General features: G+C 56.6%; 1 protein-coding gene across 11 annotated transcripts in view; it reads right to left on the reverse strand.

Moving 5' to 3' along the window:
* Window positions 1–19,711, reverse strand: part of ARHGEF10L (Rho guanine nucleotide exchange factor 10 like) — a 158,270-nt gene that overhangs the window by 23,721 nt on the left and 114,838 nt on the right. For all 11 annotated transcript variants that reach the window (XM_055353810.2, XM_031011860.3, XM_055353972.2 and 8 more), the window contains 4 exons: window positions 19,234–19,320; window positions 17,906–18,129; window positions 17,300–17,454; window positions 9,412–9,560 (listed from right to left, as the gene is read on the reverse strand). In XM_055353810.2, coding sequence (XP_055209785.1) covers window positions 9,412–9,560; window positions 17,300–17,454; window positions 17,906–18,129; window positions 19,234–19,320 — 615 coding nt within the window. The remainder of the gene's footprint in view (window positions 1–9,411; window positions 9,561–17,299; window positions 17,455–17,905; window positions 18,130–19,233; window positions 19,321–19,711) is intronic.

A 19,711-nucleotide genomic window follows, 5' to 3' on the forward strand; every position in this document is an offset into this window, starting at 1 on the left:
TGGCCCTGCTCACAGATATTTTGCCATCTGGAGGGAGGATGGTGTGGGCATACGCACCCACAAGACCCAATGGAACACGGGGCTGATGGGGCAGAGGATGGCAGACCAGGTGGGGGTTTCAGAATCAGAGGCACCCTGAGATCCTGGCTCCACCAACGAGTGTGTGGTCCCGGGCACCCTGAGCAAGTCCTGTGACCACAATGACACAACAACTGACACGTGGTGCTTCCTCCCACCAGGCACAGCCCTGGGACCTGCATGTACACGGAGCTGCTTAGTCCTGGGGCAGGTTCTATAATTATCCCCCATTTTACAGGAAGGAAACTGAGGCCATCAGTGGGAAGGCCAGCCAACCCAGCCCCTGAGCCCACAATGACCACCATCCAAGCCCATTCAGACAAGGCATGCAGGGGCAGCCGGGAATGCCTCCTGCAGAGGTTGCCTGCTGTGGACCTTCCCTGCTGCCCCGCTGCCAGACTCACAGTGGACCTTTGCGTAGTGGCCACTCTGCCTGAGTGTGCATTAGGCACTAGCCTACACCCTCTGCACATGTGACCTCATTCATTCTTCCCAACCACCCAGGGAGGGAGCCTCCCTAATTACACCCAGGGCCTGACCTCCACTGCATTAAGCCCTCAGCCTAGCAGCTGACATTCAGCGGATCCATGTCCATGGCTCTATTTGTTCCTTGCCAAGTTCCAAAAGGACTGGGCAGCTGCCCCTTGGGCATCTGCCCTCCCCCTCTCCCTGCTGCCGGGCTCAGAGGGGAGGGGGATGTGGAAGAGACACACAGAGTGGAGGGGAGGCGAGGATCGGGGGCTGGCTGCTGCCAGCTAAGACTGGGGGGTGGCTCACAAGGACAGGACTGCCCCTGCCGTGCCAGCGCCCCTTCCTCACCTCCCGTCCCATATGTCCTCTCCACGATGTCTGTTCATCTGCCTTCCCTGTACCGGTTCCCTTTTTCCTCCAGGTTCTCTCCTGCTCCAGGTCAGGCTTCACCAAGCCTGTTCCCTGAGCCATCAGCTCCCAACTTCTTTTTAAAATCATGAAATCTTTTCATCACCTAAATCTTCTGGTTGGGGGGAAACCAAGTGCTAGACACAGGAAAGATCTGAGCTCCTCCAGGTGAGGAGAGAGGGGCCTGGAGGCCTGACCCTAAGCCATCTACTGTCCCACAAGACATGCCTTGAGATGCTCTTCACCCCCTCCAGGCCTGAGTTTGCAACCAGCCAACTTATTTCTGACCCTCCACATAAGAAGGCCCTATGGGGTCCCAAACCCACCCCTACCTCCCATGCCTCACAAACTTCCTGAAAGGGAGTCCTTCTGAACATCTAACTTCAAGCCTTCCTGATGCTGGAAAACGCTCATCTTCCTTGTGAACTTGTTCTTGTCAGAGCCTCCTGGGAAGTCTCCACAATCTTTAGAAAATCCATTTCTCAAGTTTTGCTTGCCAACTTTTAATTTAAAAAACATAACAGGGTGACAACCACAATGACACACACATTAACAAAAAAAATTAAGACAAACTGCCGAGCAGAGCCGACTCCGTGCAGTGATAGGACGCGAGACCCTGCATGCTCTGGCAGTGGCTCAGACACCGGGCGCTCCTCCTCGGCAGCTCCTGGGTGCTGGGAGGGCCTGGTGCATCTTTTCACCCTCACGCCAATTTGCATACCATTACCCAAGAAGCCCTGCGCCTGAATTTCTCTTTTGCAAATTCCCACCCGTTTCATGTCATAAATAAGATAGGAGACAGAAAACTAATACAGCCCAGTGATGCATTATTCATGCCGCGTCACACTCGTATGATAGATTTACAACAGCTAATACATGCAAACTAAGTTTAGGCACTAAACATGAAAATTAAGGGTGGGGAAGGCGGCTGGGGCGGGGGGTGGGCAGGGGAAATCAAGGGGCTGTTGGTGTCCAGGAGCCCAGAGAAGTTTCTTCTCTGTCCTGCTTAGGGACAAAAAGCATGAGAGCCGGTATGAGAGGCCAGTGCAGAGGTACCGGCAGGAGGCGTCAGATGCAGAGCAGATTGCTGACAGCAACGCACTTCAGGAAGCACCTTCATGCTCCGAAGCTGGTTAAAACCAAGCCTCGGTCAGCTGCTCTGCAATGCCCCCACCACACTTGGGGAAACATCACAGACAGAGCCCATCTCCCTGAGGGGCTTCTGGCTTTAACCACCCTTTACTGAGCACCTGCTCTGCGTCAGGCCTGGCCTTGGGCCATGGGGATAGGATGGTAACAATGGGAGCCAGCCAGGCCCAGTCCCACCCTACTCAGCTTCAGTCTGGTTAATCCCATAACCGGCCCCAGGATGTCAGCATGTAGCTGTGGTGTGTGTAGGAGGTGAAATGGTCCAGACAGGCTTCTCCAAGGATGGGAAGCCCGGGTCTAGTGGGGGAGGGGCTGACCCAGTTAACCCCACCACAGCCCCCTAAGGCAGGAACCGGGCCTGGGGTCCAAATGCTGATGCCACTTGCCCTGAGTTCCAGCACTTTCCAGGCAGGACCCAGGCCTGTGCTTCTTGCAACTGCACCAGGGAGGCTGAAAATCTGCTTGGGGGAAGGGGGTTGCCATAGAAACACCGCAAGGCTGGTGCGGGGGCAGGTCCAGGCAGGGTTCTCACCCTTGAGTGACACTGTTGTCCATCTGTCCCCGGCTGCCATCCAGGCAGGGACTATCCCCACTGGCCACAGACCCTCTCGACAAGCCCCTTCTGCGAATTCCTCCCTCCCTTCTCTTGGGAGGGGCCTCCCTGCCCTACTTCCTTGAAGGCACAGTTCTTCCCAGGACACTTCCCTAACTGCCCCAGCGCAGAAAGAATGCCTAACCCCCCGAATCTCACCTTCCTGCAGAGTCCTGCAAGGGCCCTGTGACCGCCCTGCACAGGCAGCTCCGCCGTGGAGGAGGAAGGTGCCGGCACACTCACCCCTAACTGGCTGAGAGGCTGCGCCGTGCCTGGCCCTGGGACTCACTGGTTAACAAGGCAGTGAGGCGCCGGTGCAGACGGACAACTGCACTCAAGGAGATAATTGCAGAAAGTGACCAACACTCTGAAGGCAATAAAGCCGGGTGATGTGCTGAGACCATGAAGGGGTAGGGATGACTTGGCTGGACCAGTCAGGGTGGCTTCACTGAGGAGGCGGCAGTTAAGCCGAGACCCAAGCTCTGCGAACGGTGCTCCAGGCAGAGGGAACAAGAGGTGAAGGCCTGGTGGTGGGAAGGGGCCAGCACGGCTGCACACTGCAAGCCAAAGGGTCTGGCTTCTAGTCCACATCCCCATCTGTAAAATGGGCCCAGCGGGTCACTCCTCAGCCTTGCGGAGATCCAATAGCATAATGTGTATTCACAGCCCCGCCGGGTCCCCAACGCCCCACGCTGTCACTACTGTTGTCCTCCCACAAGCCAGGGTGGCAGAGACGCCAGCTCACACCTTGTAAGGGAGCAGCCTTGCAGGGCACTGGCCCTCCATGCAGCCGAGCACACCTCATGTGCCGCAGGCCTGCTATCAGCCTGTTCCCAATAAGTTTTTTTAAATTAAGATGCAACAATCATTCCACAGCCAGCTTCCCCCTCCAGCGATCGGTTAAAATGAACTCCAGACGACTGGATTAGACTTTGAAGGCGGTGCGATCTAGATCATGAACGCGGAGGACACGGTGTTGACACGGGCCCCGGTGAGCGACATTATTATTTAACAGGCCTTGCTTCTGCCTCTGCTGGGATCAAGGAGCTGAACAAGCAGTTGGTGGGCAAGCGTAAAACCCAGAGACAGACCACGGGTGCCAGCTCTGCAGGGAATGGTGGCACAAAACAGGTCAAGGCGGCCCAGCAGGGACCAGCTGGACAAGGCACAGAGTCCAGGCCATGTGGGCCTCAGGGAGGCAGTCCTCAGCTCAGGCGCCCCACCCCTGGAGGCCTTCTGGCCACTCGAGGGCTGCCTCTGGCCTGGGCGTGGCTCGCGGTGGGTGCTTTCTTCTGGCCAGAACATCACTTCCCCTCTTCCTTCATAGTCACACACCAACTCACCCGCATAGCCGAGCTCGGGGATCCTGGCCTCCAGACAACTGTCTCCTGCTCCTGTCCTGCGTCCGGCTGGGTCTGGCACCCCTCTCGCCTCCTCTGGGATCCCGCCTCCCCTGGGCTTTCCCTGTCCCTGGTCTCATAACACTGGGCGGAAGCTGACAGTCCCAGCTCTGTCTCTGCACACTGGACTCCGAGCTCCTGGACTGCTGAGCCCACCTTGCTCATTTCTGTGCCTCCAGCACCTCATACAGAGAGCCTGGAATTGGGAGCCCCTGCTAGGTGCCAGTGATCCAGGCACTGTGGAAACAAAGATGAACACAACACAGTCCTCGGCCCGGAAGGCGTGCTCATGGAAACAAGAGGAGCTCCCGGGAGTTACATCTGACGCAGACAGAAAGCTTTGGGGGGCCCAGGCAGCCCAAAGGAAACTGAGCCTTCTGCCCACCAAGGTGGGTGGGTTAAGCACAGGGGTTAAGACTCAGAATGCCTGTGTTCAAATCCCAACCCTGCCTCTTCTAGCTGTGTGACCTTGGGCAAGTTACTTAACCTCTCTGTGCCTCTGTTTCCTCATCTGTAAAGTGGGAATAATCGTATTCATCTCAAAGCGTGATTTGAGGATTAAATGAGATCCTATAGGTAAAGTGCAAAACTCATTTCTGGTCCAAAGGAATCGCTCAATATACATTGGTTTACTTCCTGAGGGTGGGAGGAGTCAGAAAAAGCCCCTTAGAGGTAACACAGTCCTAGATTAAGCCCCTGTGTTTTCACATTTGGTCCTGGGCCATGCTAGCCACAACCTCAGCCAAAGCACATGCCTGGGTCTCCTGGCTTGGAGCATTGAACGGCTCTAAGAATCTCAAACCCCATAGGGGGTTTTCTCAAGCCTGGGGCAGATTCTGCCACATGGCTGCCAGCAAGGAATGCCCTTCCTCTGAAGGCAGGCGTTCTGCTGCAGACATCACACGTGAGGCACAGCCCACAGATGCTGAGCCCTAGGCACACATACGAGACCACAGCCAGTGAGAGAGCAGCAGCAGCCCCGGCTCCAGGCGGCTCCGCAAGGCCTGGCTGGCCATGCAGTGGCCACTGTGGTGAGCGTGGAGCCGGGCAGCCCAGGAGCAGGTCAAGCAGTCGTTAGCAGCAACCAGACGGAGCCATTTCCAGATCTCCAGCGCCAAGGTGGAACCGGCTTCCCCTGTATTCCAAGCAGCAGGAGCATGGCTTTATTAAATATGCATAGCGATCACCTTGTTACTGTGCCGAATGGTTGTATGTACTGAGGGCAAGCTGCCCGCACCGCGCAGCGAACAGAAACTTTTCCATTTCCCTGGCTGCACACGGGGGCGTGTGCTCCCTCTGGCCCCTGCTGCAGAGGCTCCCTGGCCACCCCTTCCTCCATCTCGCCTCCCTCCAGCCAGCAGCCCTCCTGATGCCCCCCGAAGTGTGCAAAGCAGGTGAAAGGCCATATTGATCCCCTTCTTTACAGCAGCTGGTCCAGAACTAATCTTAAATCATCACAGCCTCGTGCTGTAGCCTGGTGGCCACTGGGGCCCCAGGGATGGTCGCGCCAGAGCTGAGCTCTGTGGGCTGGGAGTTGACTGCACTACGGCTGGCAAGGGGCAAAAACAGGTGAGAGCCAGGCAGGGCCTGACCCGGGCCCCTGTCCTTCCTTTGGCCATCCGTCCCATGCTCCTGGACGGCTGTTGGCAGGAGGAAGGCTGTCTTCCAGTAAGGCGAGAGGATGGCAGACCTGCAGTGTGGGCTTCATGCCCCACACCCACTGACAACACCGACCCCGGGAGCAGCTTGATTTTCCAAATAAACGACATATACAGCCATGCGGATTTAAGATAGGTAAATTATCACAATGACAGCAAATAATGTTCACCCTCGCCACGTGCCAAGACCGTGTGAAACGGCCCTTTCGCTTGAATGTTCTCGGTTTGTCCTCCTGCTAACTCCCCACTGGTACTGTTATCATTCCATTTTACAGATAAAGTAACTGAGGCCCAGGAAGGCTCCATGACTTATCCAAGGTTGCCTAGCTTGGCAGAGGCACAGCTACGGTCCCGTCTGAAGCAGCCTGCTCTCCAACTGCACACCGCCAAGGAGGTAGGGTGCCAGCTCCCCGGAGTTGGAGGTGGCCGGGACACGGGCAAGGGCTGCTGTCTTCAATGATGCCTCCCCAGTCCTACCCCCTCCTGAAGTCTCAAGTGCTCCTGAGCTGCCAGAAGAGCCTGGGAGGAGCCCCACAGGCCCAGCTCACAGGGGCAGCTCTGTGCCCTGGGGCCGTGCCACTCACACCTCCCCTGCCAGCAGCCGGCAGCCACTTCTCTGCTCTCGCAGGCCCCTGCCTATAGTTTCTGGCTTCCCCTCCCCCCAGACCCCTTCATTAAAAGATTCTTCCTTGGAAACCCCTCTCAGTTCACCCTGCCTCCTGTTTCCTGAGCTGCCTCCTACCTGGTGTGTCCCAATTCTCCTACTGGCAGCACTGAGAGAATGTCCTCTGACCAAAAACAGGGGGCTGAGGGCCTGCACCCTCCCATCCCATTCTCTCTCTGTTCTGGGCTTCTTCCTGTCTCGGGCCCCACTCCCCCCATATTGAGAACAGGGGCTGGGTCTCCCTCATCAGACTAGAGGCCCTCAAAGGGCAGGCTGTGCCTCCTCCGTTAGACTGGAGGCCCTCCAAGGGCAGGCTGTGTCTCTCTCCACAGACTGAAGCCCCCACCTCCAAAGACAGGCTGTGTCTTCCACATCAGACTGAAGGTTGCCCCAAGGGCTGGGTCTCCCCCAGCAGATTGGAGACCCCCAGAGCAGGCTGGGCCTCCTTTCCTCCTCACACCACTGCCCTGAATGGGCACCCAGCACACTAGGCCTACAGGCCGAGCACCTGTCCACCAGTATACTCCTGGGCTGAGTCAGACGCTGTGCTAGGGTGTCTGCAGGAGACCGCTTGCAGAGCAGTCACACCTGCTGTGAGGACAGTGCTCAGACACTCGGGGGCTACTGGGAGAGGCAGGCCAAGGGGTCAGACATGTCCTTCTTCCTGGCTTGAGACCCAGATGGGTCAGGGGACCCGAAAGGGCCTGGGAAAGCTAGTGCTCCTCGCTCACCTTCCTCTCAGAAGGCCGAGGAAGCGCAAGGCCCTTGGAGGAAAGAGATGGGGTGGGGTGGGCTGGGGTGATAGCAGGGAAGCCCCCAGCATGAACCAGGGGCTGGGAAGGGATGGGGTGGGTTGGGCTGGGGGGATAGCAGGGAAGCCCCCAGCATGAACCAGGGGCTGGGAAGGGAGTCTGCAGCTGCAGTTGCTCCAGCTGTTCTTGGGGGAGAAAGGGGACCGAGGAACCGGGAGTGCTAAGGCAGGAGTTTCCCTCCTGTTGGTGTCTCACTGTCCCTTGGCCCAGCCCAGTAGCACCAGTGAGGTTAAAGGTCCTCACTGCCAGGTCCTGGCATGAGTCCAGGACATGAGGTTGGAGCTCATGCTGCCCATGAAGGGTGCCCAGCCCAAGAGTCACCATCAGCCCCCAGGCCCCTGCTCCTCAAAGGAGCAAAAGCTCACCCACTGGTCCTGCACATGGCACTGCCTCTCCCTTCTGTCTAAGGAGCTGGGCTGGGTAACTCCACCTCCCCTTCCCAGCACCCAGGAAGAGTTGCTGATCAATTATCTCCTGGGCTGGCACTGGCCAGGTACCATGGCTTCCAAGCATCATCTCACTCCATGAGAGATGGTTAATTTTATGTGTCGACTGGGCCACGAGGAGCCCAGATATTTGGTTAAACGTGGCTCTGAGTGTGTCTGTGAGGGTGTCTCCAGATGAGATTAGCATCTGAATGGTAGGCTTAGTCATGCACATGGCCTTCCCAGTGTGGGTGGGCCTCACCCAATCTGCTGAAGCCTGAATGGAAAAGGCTGGGAGGGAAGAATTCGCTCCCTGCCTGACTACCTTCCACTGGTTCTTTCCTGCCTTCAGAATCACACTGAAGCATCAGCTCTTTTGGGGTCTCAGGTCTGCCAGCTTTTGAACTGGAAGGCACACCACCGGCTCACAGGTTCCCAGGCCTCCGTATTCACACTGAACTATGCCGGCAGCTCGCCTGGGTCTCCAGCTTGCTGTCCACAGATGCTGGGGCTTCACAGCCTCCACCACCCCATGAGCCGACTCTTTATAATAAGTCTCTTCCTATATACGTGTGTATACATATACATGCGCATACACACACTCACATACGTCCCATTGGTTCTGTTCCTCTGGACAACCCTGACTGATACAGTAAGGAAAAGGATTCCAGGAACGGGACACTTATTCCCATTACAGACTGGAAGCCTCGTGCTCCCACAGGAGCCAGCACAGAGGCGCCCAGATGGAAGTGGCGGAACTGAAAGACGGTCTGGTAGGTCCGGCTCCAACGACAACACCTCTGTGCTGCTACAACACCAGAAAAGCAAGCCAGGGAGAGGGGCGGACCGCATCCCCCAGACTCAGCCCCCAGTCTCAGAGCTCATCCATAAGGCCCCGTGCCTCAGTTTCCCCCTTTGTCAAATGAGAGTTGTGTCATCTGGAGCCCAGCCCTGATCATCTGTGCTCTTAAGATCCCAGGACTCCACTTAGTGTTTCTGCCAGGCTGTTGAGCAGCTGATTTACAGCTGCATGAGAGAGAACTAGGCAGGCGAATGAAGACCGCCCCTCATGAGGAAGCGCCCTGGGAGAGCTCCACTCCAGGCCAGGTGGCGACTCATTGCAATCGATAATCCAAACAAATCAAATATCACCAAAATACCTCTTGGGGAACCATGCTGAGTCTCCCGCCCAGGATGGACTGCAGGTGTGGTAAGGTGAGCGGGCAGTGCTATTGGTCAGAGACAGGCACGGGCCTAGGCTGAGCCAGGGACGAGCCCCCCAGACCAGTCCCTCATCCTGGGGGCCAAGGCATGGGCAGTGCTGGAACCAGGGCAAGGCAGGACCCAGGCAGCCTCTCCCTCCATGTGGTTTGAAGAGCCCAGCGGATGGCTGCATCCACCCTGGCCACACCCTCAGCATTGCCCGGGCTCTGTGGGTACAAGTCCTGGGTACCAGTCCAAGGACAGGGACCCCAATCCCACTTCCACAGGCAGCAACCGACACAACTCAGGATCCAGGCCACAGTGCAGTGCGGCTGGGCACTTTCTGCTCTTGGTAGCCTTGGCGATGTGTGGCAGAGGAAGAGGTCAGGCCCAATAGGGACCTTGGGCCCCCTCTGCTTCCGGACAAACTCTGCCCAATCAATCCCTGGGATGCCACTGGGAGCTGAAAGCGGTGCCGGGGTGGACATAAGAAAGGGTCAGCAAAAGGAAGGCAGGCCTCCAGGGCCACAAGCCAAAGGATAGTGCAGTACCTGAGGCTGCAGGGTGGTGGCTTCCAGGACAGTGACCCGGGGCCCACAGCTGGCCCACACGGCATCCTCCAGGCTCAACAGGGTGCGGACAGGCCCGGGCCCCACAGTCAGGCACACGGGAGGGCTCTCCAGGTCCCACAGGACACCTCCTGCAGGGAGAGAGGGGAGGCAGGTCAGGGGCCAGGAGCGGCAAGCAGGTCCCCTGGGAACACAGGCCAGCAGCAGGGGGCTCAGCGGGGCCCCCCACACCCTCTCCCCACTCTCCAGGGCCTTTCTCTCTCCATCAGCTGAGTGGTGGCTGTCCCCATCTGCCTCCAACTCCCACCATTCATGTCCCACACACAGCCACCCCTACTCTCAGATTCGTCCCTTCCTTCCTCCCTCCATTCTCTTTCCCCCTTCCCTTCCCTGCCTCTCTCTCTCTTTCCCTCTCTCCCATTCATTCATTCCGCACACATGTAGTAAGCACCTACTCCACCCATGCCATGCACTGGGTGCTGGGAAGACAGAAAGGAATCAGACACAGGCCCCGCCCTCAAGGAAGCCCCACTGGTCAGAGCAACCAACAGGTTAATCAACAGTTATCACATGACACGCCAAGCACAAATGAGCAGGCATGCACAAGGGCCTTGAGAACTGCTGAGATGGAAGGAACTAACTCTGCACTGGGGGAAATCCAGGGAGGCTTCTCAGAAGAGGCAGCATGATATGGCGGAAAGTGTCCTGGACCCGGAATCGGGAGACTTGGGGTCTGGCCCTGGTTCTGCTACTACTAACTTGCTAAGGACCTTGAGCACATCTCTACCCTTCACGAGGCCTCAGTTTCCCCATCTGTAAAATGGGGTGGGGAGCTGACAAGATTGTCTCTGAGGACTTTTCTGATGCTGTAGCTTATCTAGACTGAATCTTGATTTCTCATGAATCTTCTGGCCGACTCTAAGGCACTTCTGTCAAATTTACCAAGATCTCTTTCTCCTCCAGAAACACCACTGCTGCCACGTGAGGTGGAGGGTGGTTTGTTTGTTTGTTTGCTTTCTTTGAGACAGAGTCTCGCTCTGTCTCCCAGGCTGGATTGCAGTGGCACAGTCTTGGCTCACTGCAACCTCTGCCTCCCCGGGTTCCAGCGATTCTCTTGCCTCAGCCTCCGAAGTAGCTGAGATTATAGGCGCCCGCCACCACACCCGGTTAATTTTTTGTATTTTTAGTAGAAACGGGGTTTTGCCATGTTGGCCAGGCTGGTCTCGAACTCCTGACCTCAAGTGATCCACCAGCCTCGGCCTCCCAAAGTTCTGGGATTACAGGCATGAGCCACCGTGCCTGATCCAGAGGATGTTCTGAGAGGCAATGAATCCCCAGTCTGCCATTCCTGAAAACCAAACAGACCTAGGAGCCTGGCCCAAGCAAGGTCCTCCCCTCCCCTGGGATGATCAGCGCACCCAAGAACCATTTTCTCCGGCATCCAAGCGGCGCGCGCCAAGATTGTTTCTTCTCAGAAGTCACACCTGATGCCACACAGAACCCTGGTGGCTGCCCTGTCTTGTCAGGGTGCCAGGTGGGAAAGGGGGGTTGAAGAGGAAGCTGGGTCCCAGCCTGGAGCAGCCTGGGCCATGGCACGCTCTGGAGAGACAGGCAGCAGTGGCGGGGGACTGGAAGGCAGGACACAGCTAGCTGTGAGCTTGTCAGTGCCCTGATACCCCACCTGCCCTCCACTGGGTCCCTGGTAAGAGTACAGAGCAGCCCATCACAGGCAGACCCTTCCCCTCTGAGCCAGCTGCTTGGTGGCACGATGGGGCACAGTGGTCTCCAAAGCCGGAAGGGCCCCAGGGTACATGATGGAAGCCACTGCTGGGGTGTGGTCACAAGAGCCAAACTAGACTCCCACCCCCTCCCCATCCTTCCCTACCATACATACCCTGGCCTATCCCATGCTCTGCCTGGCCCAGTTTTCCCTCCCTCCCCACCTCTTTCCCATCTATAAAACAGGTTCCCCTTCTGCCCTTATGCCCTACTTAAAATGGGCAGACTCCAAGCTCCGCAAAGAAGCAGGGGAACAGGGACTCCCCTCGACCTCCAGGCACACAGAGCGCTCTGCCCGGCCAGCCAGCGTGAGCACCAAGGGAAGCAGGCAGAGCAGGGCAGTCCTCGGCCTCAGAACTTCTGTGTGAACTTAGACGGGGGCTTCGCCTCTCTGGACCTCAGTTTCCCCTATCTGCACACTGGGCATGATAACCACGCCTGCCCTTCTCCGGATGTTGCAGGGAGTCAATACAATATGCAAGAATATTTATCTGGGCACACAGTCAGGGTCTTGACAGCGGTTGTTACGCAGCGTTCTGTGTCCACACACCAGGCCCTCCTTCCTTGAATTATTTCCTTAACTCCCAACAAGCATGTGTGGTAGATACTATTATTATCCCTGTTCATAACTGAGACAACCGAGACACAGCGAGTTTAAATAACTACCCCAATTCACTCAGCTACAGAGGAGTCTGTGTCCGTGGCTCTTACTGATTGATGCCATTTGCCACAACACAACAGTGTGTGGAAGCAAGTGTTGACTTCACTTAACCAACGTGACAACGGCGACCCATGGAGCTAAGGCCTTGCACAAAGACACCCAAGGGGTGACAAGCCAGACGGGTTTTGAACTCGGCTCTGTCTGACTCTGGGCCTGGCCTGCTTCTCCAACCCCACTGCCCTCTCAGGTTTCTGAAGGCCTCTGCAGCTGAGCCTGGTGTCCAGGAGGGGCGAGTGACCCGAAGGCGGCCAGGCCTCCGGATGCTGGCCCACAGCAGGAGGCTGGAGCCAAGAAAATGCAAGGCTTTGAGCGCCCCCCAGTGGCCAGAGGTGAGTAGTGTTCGTGGCTGGAAGCTGGAGTCTAATTAGGCTGCTATGGCTGACATGGGGGCTGGGACCCCTCCCAGGGAAAAAGCAGCTAGGGATGCTGAGAAAACACCCCCCCAAAACTGGAAAGTGGGGCTGTATCCAACAGTGATAGCCACCGGAGCCCTTGCATCCACTCCCCTGGAACAGAGCCTCGCTGTGGCAGCCTAGGGTAGGAGCTAGGGTCTAAAACCCTAAGGACTGCATGAATGCCATTCCTGCATTTGCTGGGAGTCTCCAGAAATCCTCTAAGAAGTCGACTCCAGGGCAGAATGATGAACTGTGATCAAATTTAATAATGCTAATACTGATAGATCAAAAAACTCATAAAGGCCGGGTACGGTGGCTCACGCCTGTAATCCCAACACTTTGGGAGGCAGGGGCGGGCGGATCACCTGAGGTTGGGAGTTCGAGACCAGCCTGGCCAACATGGTGAAACCCCTTCTCTACTAAAAATACAAAAATTAGCTGGGTGTGGTGGTGTGCGCCTGTAATCCCAGCTACTCGGGAGGCTGAGGCAGGAGAATCACTTGAACCCGGGAGGCCGAGGTTGCAGTGGAGTGCCACTGCACTCCAGCCTGGGTGACAGAGTGAGACTCTGTCTCAAAAAAAAGCTCATAAGAGACACTGGACAGGAGTCCCTGAGTAGAGGGCCCATGGTGGGATCCTGAACAAGAGACTTCCCCTTGCTGGGACTCAGTTTTCCTGTCTGCACCATGAGGACAAAACTCTGTCCTCTGAGATTATTTCCAGCTCTCACACACCGTGATTCTGAGATCCTAAACCCAATTGCTGTGAGCTCTGGTGAGAGCCGCCCCTGCCTGATGGGAGCCCCGCCCTTTCCACCCCCTCCTCACCTTACCCTCCAGTGGCTGTGGGGAAGCACGCACATGTTCTGGAAAACAGACCCACACACACAAGCCAGCCCCTGTATGACAGCCCATTCCTCTGGGCCTGGCACCAGCTCTGGCGGCCAGCGCCAGGGAGATGAAGGCCCTGTCTCAGCAAAGGCACCTTCAGGAGGCTGGCATCCCTCCTCCCCCAGCCAGCAGTGGAGAAAGCCCCTGGGTCTCCCTCAGGGGTCGAGATTGGGCTGGAGCCAGAGAGCAGGTCCCAGAGTGAAAGTCATCACGGCTGAGAGGGGCCCAAAGGGCAGCCCCTGCCTGGTGACAGTAAATAGCGACTGTGATGATGATGACTGTGATAAAGGGACACGTGGGAGGTGCCAATCCTCCAGGCTGTGTCGTGGCACTCGTGGGAATTGCCGTGTCTACCCTTCACAACCATTCTATGAAGTGGGGCTGTCCACACCCCCATTTCACGGGTGAGGAAACTGAGGATTAGAGGGGCAAAGCAAAGGCCCAAGCTCTCACAGTGGGGACTCAATCCCGGCAGCCTGATGCCCAACCCATCCCTTACCCATTACACCATCTGCCTCCTCAAGGGGGGACTCCGAACGACAGCCCCAGCGCCCAACCAGGGATACTCCCGCATCCCCACCCAAGGCGTGGCAATGCCCCTGTGCCTTCTCAGAGGCAGGGGAGAACCCGGGTAGCACGCAAGCAAGGACAGTGGCCAGCTGTCTCAGCTCCGGGCCCCAGCACCCTGCTGCATGCCTGACACCTCAGGGGCACTGGCTTCTTGAGCAAATGAAGGAGTGAATGAATGAATGAGAACAAGCAGATGCTCCTGAGGACAGCAGAGTGACTGCCATGGCCACATTGTCTTGGCCTCAGTTTCCCTGTCTCTCAGCTGCAGGTGGGACTCTGAGGCCGCTCCAGCTCTGCCAGTCCATTCCTCCATGTGGCCTGGTCACCCTGGAGTCTGGACAGTCAACTCTCAGCTGCTGGTTCTGTGGGATCTGTCCTACAGACCTATATGTGTCTGGTCCTGTCCTTCTCCAATAAGCCAAAGCATGGCCAGGAATGTCAGTTTTAGCAGGAATGCCAGTCTTGGTCTCAGCCTAACCCGGCAGGACAGTGAACATGTCACTTCAAACACCAGCAAATATTTCATGGAGTGCCTGCTTCTAGATGAAGATGAGGGGTCTAGATTTTCACAATCCGTGGACCCTCCACACCAGCAGGGCCACCATGGTGGGTTCTGAGGTTGATACAGAGCCTGCGAGGTTGATGCCGGGTGCAGTTCCAAGCCCTGGCTCTGCTGCTGGGATGGGTGGGGGTATCTGAGGGGTATCTAAGGCCTCAGTGAATCTGGACGAGGGCCAAGCTGATGCCAGTCCCACAGCTGGTCATGGACCAGGTGGATGATTCAAGACCCGGCCGCATGTAATCCAGGTGGAAGGTGATGGGGGTGAATCCCGCCCACCACATACCATGTAGCAGGTCCTGAGAACACAGCTGCCTGCTTGGGCCACCTCTGAAAGATACCACTGGGTACGGGTGGGGATACCAGGTAAGGCAAGCCCCTTCTCAGGGGCCTCCTTGGCCACAGCCAAACTGGACACCCAGAGAGTAGGTTCACTGGGAGAGCGTGACCACCAAATTCACCTGCCCAGGTGGTGCCTCAGCCTCCCAGCCAGCCAACCTGCCTCCCCTCCTGTCTACCAGCCAGAGGGAGCCCAGTGCTTGGCCACCTCTAATAGCCTCTCTACTCCCTGACACACTGAGACAAGTTGGAGCCCTCGCAAACAGCTCTGTCTGCCCCCGGGTCATACCCAGTGCCACTTTCTCTTCCAGCTGTCCAGCAAAACAGCTTCCTCTCCGGGTTCCCCCACCAAATCAAGCATTCTCCTGCCTCCGGGCCTTTGCGTGTACTGTTCCCTCTACCAAGAACACCATTCCCCCAACTCTCCACTTGCCTGGCTTCTTAAGATCTCAGCCCCAGGATCCCCCTCCTCAGGGAGGCCTTTGCAGCACACCCCGCCCCACACTTGGGTAGTGAGGCTCTCACACAACACTCTTTCCTTTCCGTAGGAGCCCTCGGCATCATGTATAATCTTATACTTCTGTTTGTTTACTAACCGATTCCCTCTCCCTCTATAGACTGTAAGCTCCATGAGAGCAGGCGGCCTGTCCATTTTGCTCACCACTGTGTCCATCGCATATAGTACGTGCTCAGTAAGCGTTTGGTGCACACGTTTGCAAGGCAGGAAAGCTAGTAGAACATCTCAGCCTTCAGACCCCATGGCCTCCACTCTACCTGGACAAGCCAAAGCCCCCTCACGTCTGCAGAGAGCTCAGCCTGGGAGGCAGGGTACTGGGTGCAGGTTCAGCTCAGTCAGGGGGCTCTGGACAGTCTGCTCCCATCCAGAAAATGAGGGCGTGGGGTTCAATGGCCCCAGTGGCTCCTTTGGTCCTGACTAACAGGCTCCAACCCCAGACTAGAAGCCAATGGGTGGACCCCAAACCCCATGTTTTGGGGTGAACTGTGCCTCCTCATCTGTATGTTGAGGTCCCAGCCCCCAGTACCTCAGAATATGACCTCCTTGGGAAGTAAGGTCATTGCAGATGTAATTAGTTCAGATGAGTTCATACTGGAGAGGGACAGGTCCCTAATCCAATATGATTTGTGTCCTCATAAAAAAGTGAAATTTGCACACAGACACACAGCCAGGGAAAACACCATGCAGAGGCTGGAGTTCTGCTGCCACAGGCAAGGAAACACCTGAAGCAGCTGGGAGTAAGGCCCTTCCCTAGTGCCTTCTGAGGGCACGTGACCCATCCAAACACGGACCCCAGGCTTCCAACCTCTAGGATATGCGACGCTACATGTCTGCCGTTTGTGGTCCTTGTCAGGGCAGCCTCACCTCCTTCCAACCCAGGTGCCCAAACTGGTGAATCGAGCAGTAAGAGGGAATGGGCCAAAGCCAACCCAAGCTGGGGACCAGAGCGCCAGGGTGGCACAGGCCGGGCTCACAGTGTTCTGTGGGAGCCGGTTGGGAGTGGTCGCTCTAGAACTCCCCATGAGTCTCTGCAGATCTGAGCCCATATTTACATTCACACGCACGCTGTCTGACGGTGAGAAGGGTTTTTTCCCTCCCTCTTCCCCCTTTAATTAAAAACTATAAATGCCTTATCAAAAGCTAATTAAAAATACCAACACAGTGCCAAGTGGCAAAAAAAAAAAAAAATTAGCTCAGTACAAATATCCGTTTATAACCCTGTAACAGGCTGTGATGACACGGCAATCACAGCCTGGCTGGCGGAAAAGGCAGGGGAGAAGAGACGCTGCGGGCCCTTCAGGCTCCTCTGCCCCTTCTAGGGGACTGGGGGCTGGCTACACTCTCTACTCAGCCCCCTTCATCAAATCGGGGCTGAACAAGCCCAGAGGATGGGGACCACAGCACTCCACATGGCTGGGGAGAAGATGCGTCTGGTCTCCAGTCAGCATCATCTCAGTAAAGCAAAGGAAATTCTCAAGGGGTGCATGAGAATTAAGATAACACACATGCATTAAGCACTTTACCCCTGCCCTGGAGCACAGCAGTCCAAACACGGTTAGCCCTGCCCTCCTGCCCTCCTGCCCTCCTGACATCGTAACCTGTGCTAGGGATGGCTCAATAAAACAACCCAGATGGAAATACTTGACTCCACTGAGCCCTTGGCCTGGCCCTGTGCTTTGCCCTCATGGAGTTGTCTAACCCTCCAGGACCCAAGAGTGGTGGGCACTGCCCTTATTCTCATGAAGAGTCCCAGGCACCAAAGAAGGGAGGCCACGCAACAAGGGATACAGCTGTCATCGGGCAAAGCCTGAATGGGAAGCCAGGTCTCTCCAACCTGCGAGTACCTCTCTTATCCACTAGAGTCTCCTGCCAACAGGTTCCACTGCCCACATGGTAGTGAGCACCCTATTCCAGCAGGTATTCACATATGGGGGACCACCCATTGAACCCCAGTGGGGCTCAGGGATCTCCAAATGCCCTCAGCACTGAGATTTCCCAATTCATTCCTGCCCAGCCTCCTGTATCCTCTCTTGGTAGAGAATCTGGCACCCAGCTGGCATCCAGGACTGCCCCCCTTCCCCCATTCCCCCCAGTCCTCACCGCTGGTCCGAGGGTAAGCAGCAAGGGTCCCATCCTGCAGGCCAGCGAGCAGGTGGAAGGGGCTGTGTCGCAGGCAGAGCACAGGCTGCAGACCTGGGGTCCTGCAGCTCGCCAGGCACTGGGTGCCAGTGTCCACACTGCTGTAGAGGAGGATGCTGCGGGGAGAGGTTGGAGAAGCGGTCATGACACACTGAGCACTCCCACCCACTCACTGCCCCCATGCCCTCCTAGGGAGAGGGCCCCAGGTTGCTGATCCCTCTCAGCCACGCCTTTCGGCTGTGTGGCCAGGCCATAGCTCCACCATGCGGGAGCTCACTTTTCCATGGTTTTCTGGGATGGTACCCTCCCTGACACCTCTGTCACGAAGAGGACTCAGGGAGGCTCCAGAGCCAGCCATTCTGCCTGGGAGGAGCCAGGCAACTGCACTGCAGGCAGCTCCCGACACTTTGGCTCCCACACTGGGCAGCTCTGGTGCCCACCTTCCTGGAGACCAGGGGCAGAGAATGTTAGTGGGCAACAGGCAGATCCGGAAGGCTACAGGGACAGCCCCCACCCACTGCCCAGCCCTGCAGAGGTTGCTCTCACCCCTCCTTCCGGGCCCCTCACCTGCCATCCTGGAGCCCGAGGCAGATGGTTGGATGCACTGTGGCCGAGGGGTCAGCAGCTGTCGGGCTCTCGTCTCTGCTCTCCGCCTCCTCCTCCAGCTCCGGGACATACTCCATGCAGAGCACAGGGGCTGCCAGTGGGAAGGACTTGACGGTGCGGGGCGAGGGCCGGTTCAAGGAAAAGATTTCCACCTGGCCCCCTGCGCCTTCCTGTCCGCCCCCGACCTGAGAGCAGAGACCCAGAGAGGCCATCAGGTGGGAACCACAGGAGGGAGCAGAGGAGGACCTCAGCCCCTGCTTTCCCAAGGACCCCATCCCCTGAGAGAAGCATCCCTTCTCCTGCCCACACACATCCTGCCTTCACAAAGGTCATTTATCCCCAGCTGCCATGGCAACAAATAAGCTTACAGGTAAGGAGCTAAGGTGGACTAAATACTCAGTCAGCTTTCTATTTCCTCCTCTGCAGGGTGCATTTCAACCAATATAAAGTAAACATCTACTCCATCCCTTTAAAATGCCCTTCTCTGTGTTGACCATTGTTTTACCTCTGTGTCTAGCATATGATAGATACATACTCAATATATTCTTGTTGGATGGATGGATGGATGGGTGGACAGATGATAGACAGATAGATGGAAGGATGTATCGGTGAATGAATGGATGGGTGGGCGGGTGGATGGATGGACAGATAAATAAATGGATGGATTAAATATATATTCTTGTTGGATGGATAAATGGATAGGTAGGTGGGTGGGTGGATGGATAGATGGATAGGTGGGTGGATAGATGGATGGATGATGGATGGATGGATATACCATGTGCTAGATCATGGGAAATGATGAGGAACAAATCACTCTCAGAAGGGAAGCAGCAATGACAGGGCACAATTTGCAGCACAAGGAACATAGTGGAGGGTACCTCACTTGAATCAAGGGAGGCTTTGCCAGGAAGCCCAAGGATAGAAAGGTGGGCTGGAATGTCTGCATGAGTAGGGCACTAGCCAGCCCTGCCTCCTGACTCCAGGGGTGAAGATCCTGAGACCCAGGTCCTCTGCACAGCTCCCCCTTTCACTTCCTTCTCAGCCCTGTCACCATTTGCAAAAGGCACACTCTCTTATTAGCTCCCTGGTTTTCTGTTGCCCCAGATGAGATTGCACCTGCCAACTCCAAATGCAGTGCCTGGCACCAGAGGTGCCCAGGAAGACCTTGCTGGATGAAGCTGCATGAGATGAGGCAGGCAGCTGCTGTCTCCAGCACCCCCTCCCAGGTGCCGCTCTCCCTACTCCTGTCCTGAGGCCAGAATGCCCAGCTGGGCAGGGCGGTGACTCACCCAGAGGTAGCCCTGTGGAAGGGAGGTGCTGACGGCTGAGAAACCCAGCAGGGGACAGTTGACAGGACTGTGGACCAGGGCCCCAAGCTGCAGAGACAGAGACGGTACATGTGAGGTTAATCATCAAGGTGCCCAGATGCCAATATTTGGCAGATTCCTGGGCCCCATCCAACTCTCCCTGGATTAGAATCCCTGTGGGTGGGGGCCAGGAAAGCAACATGCTTCACAAGTGCCTGCTTCTCCAGGCAGTTCCTACACGCTCACATTTGTTCTTCCTTTCCTAGAACCTTCCGGCTAGAAGAGGCCTGCAGGAGGCTCTGTATCAGCCCAGGGTCTCTGGAAGTGAGCAGCTTCCAGATAAGATTTCTTGAAAGCCACCCACACCTCCTTATTTTACAAACAGGGAAATGAGGGTCACAGAGGGCAGGTGACTGCCCTAGACCACAGAGGAGGTGAGTGGCAGGGCTGGGCGGCTTGT

Source organism: Gorilla gorilla, chromosome 1, assembly GCF_029281585.2.
Source record: "Gorilla gorilla gorilla isolate KB3781 chromosome 1, NHGRI_mGorGor1-v2.1_pri, whole genome shotgun sequence".
NCBI lineage: Eukaryota > Metazoa > Chordata > Mammalia > Primates > Hominidae > Gorilla > Gorilla gorilla.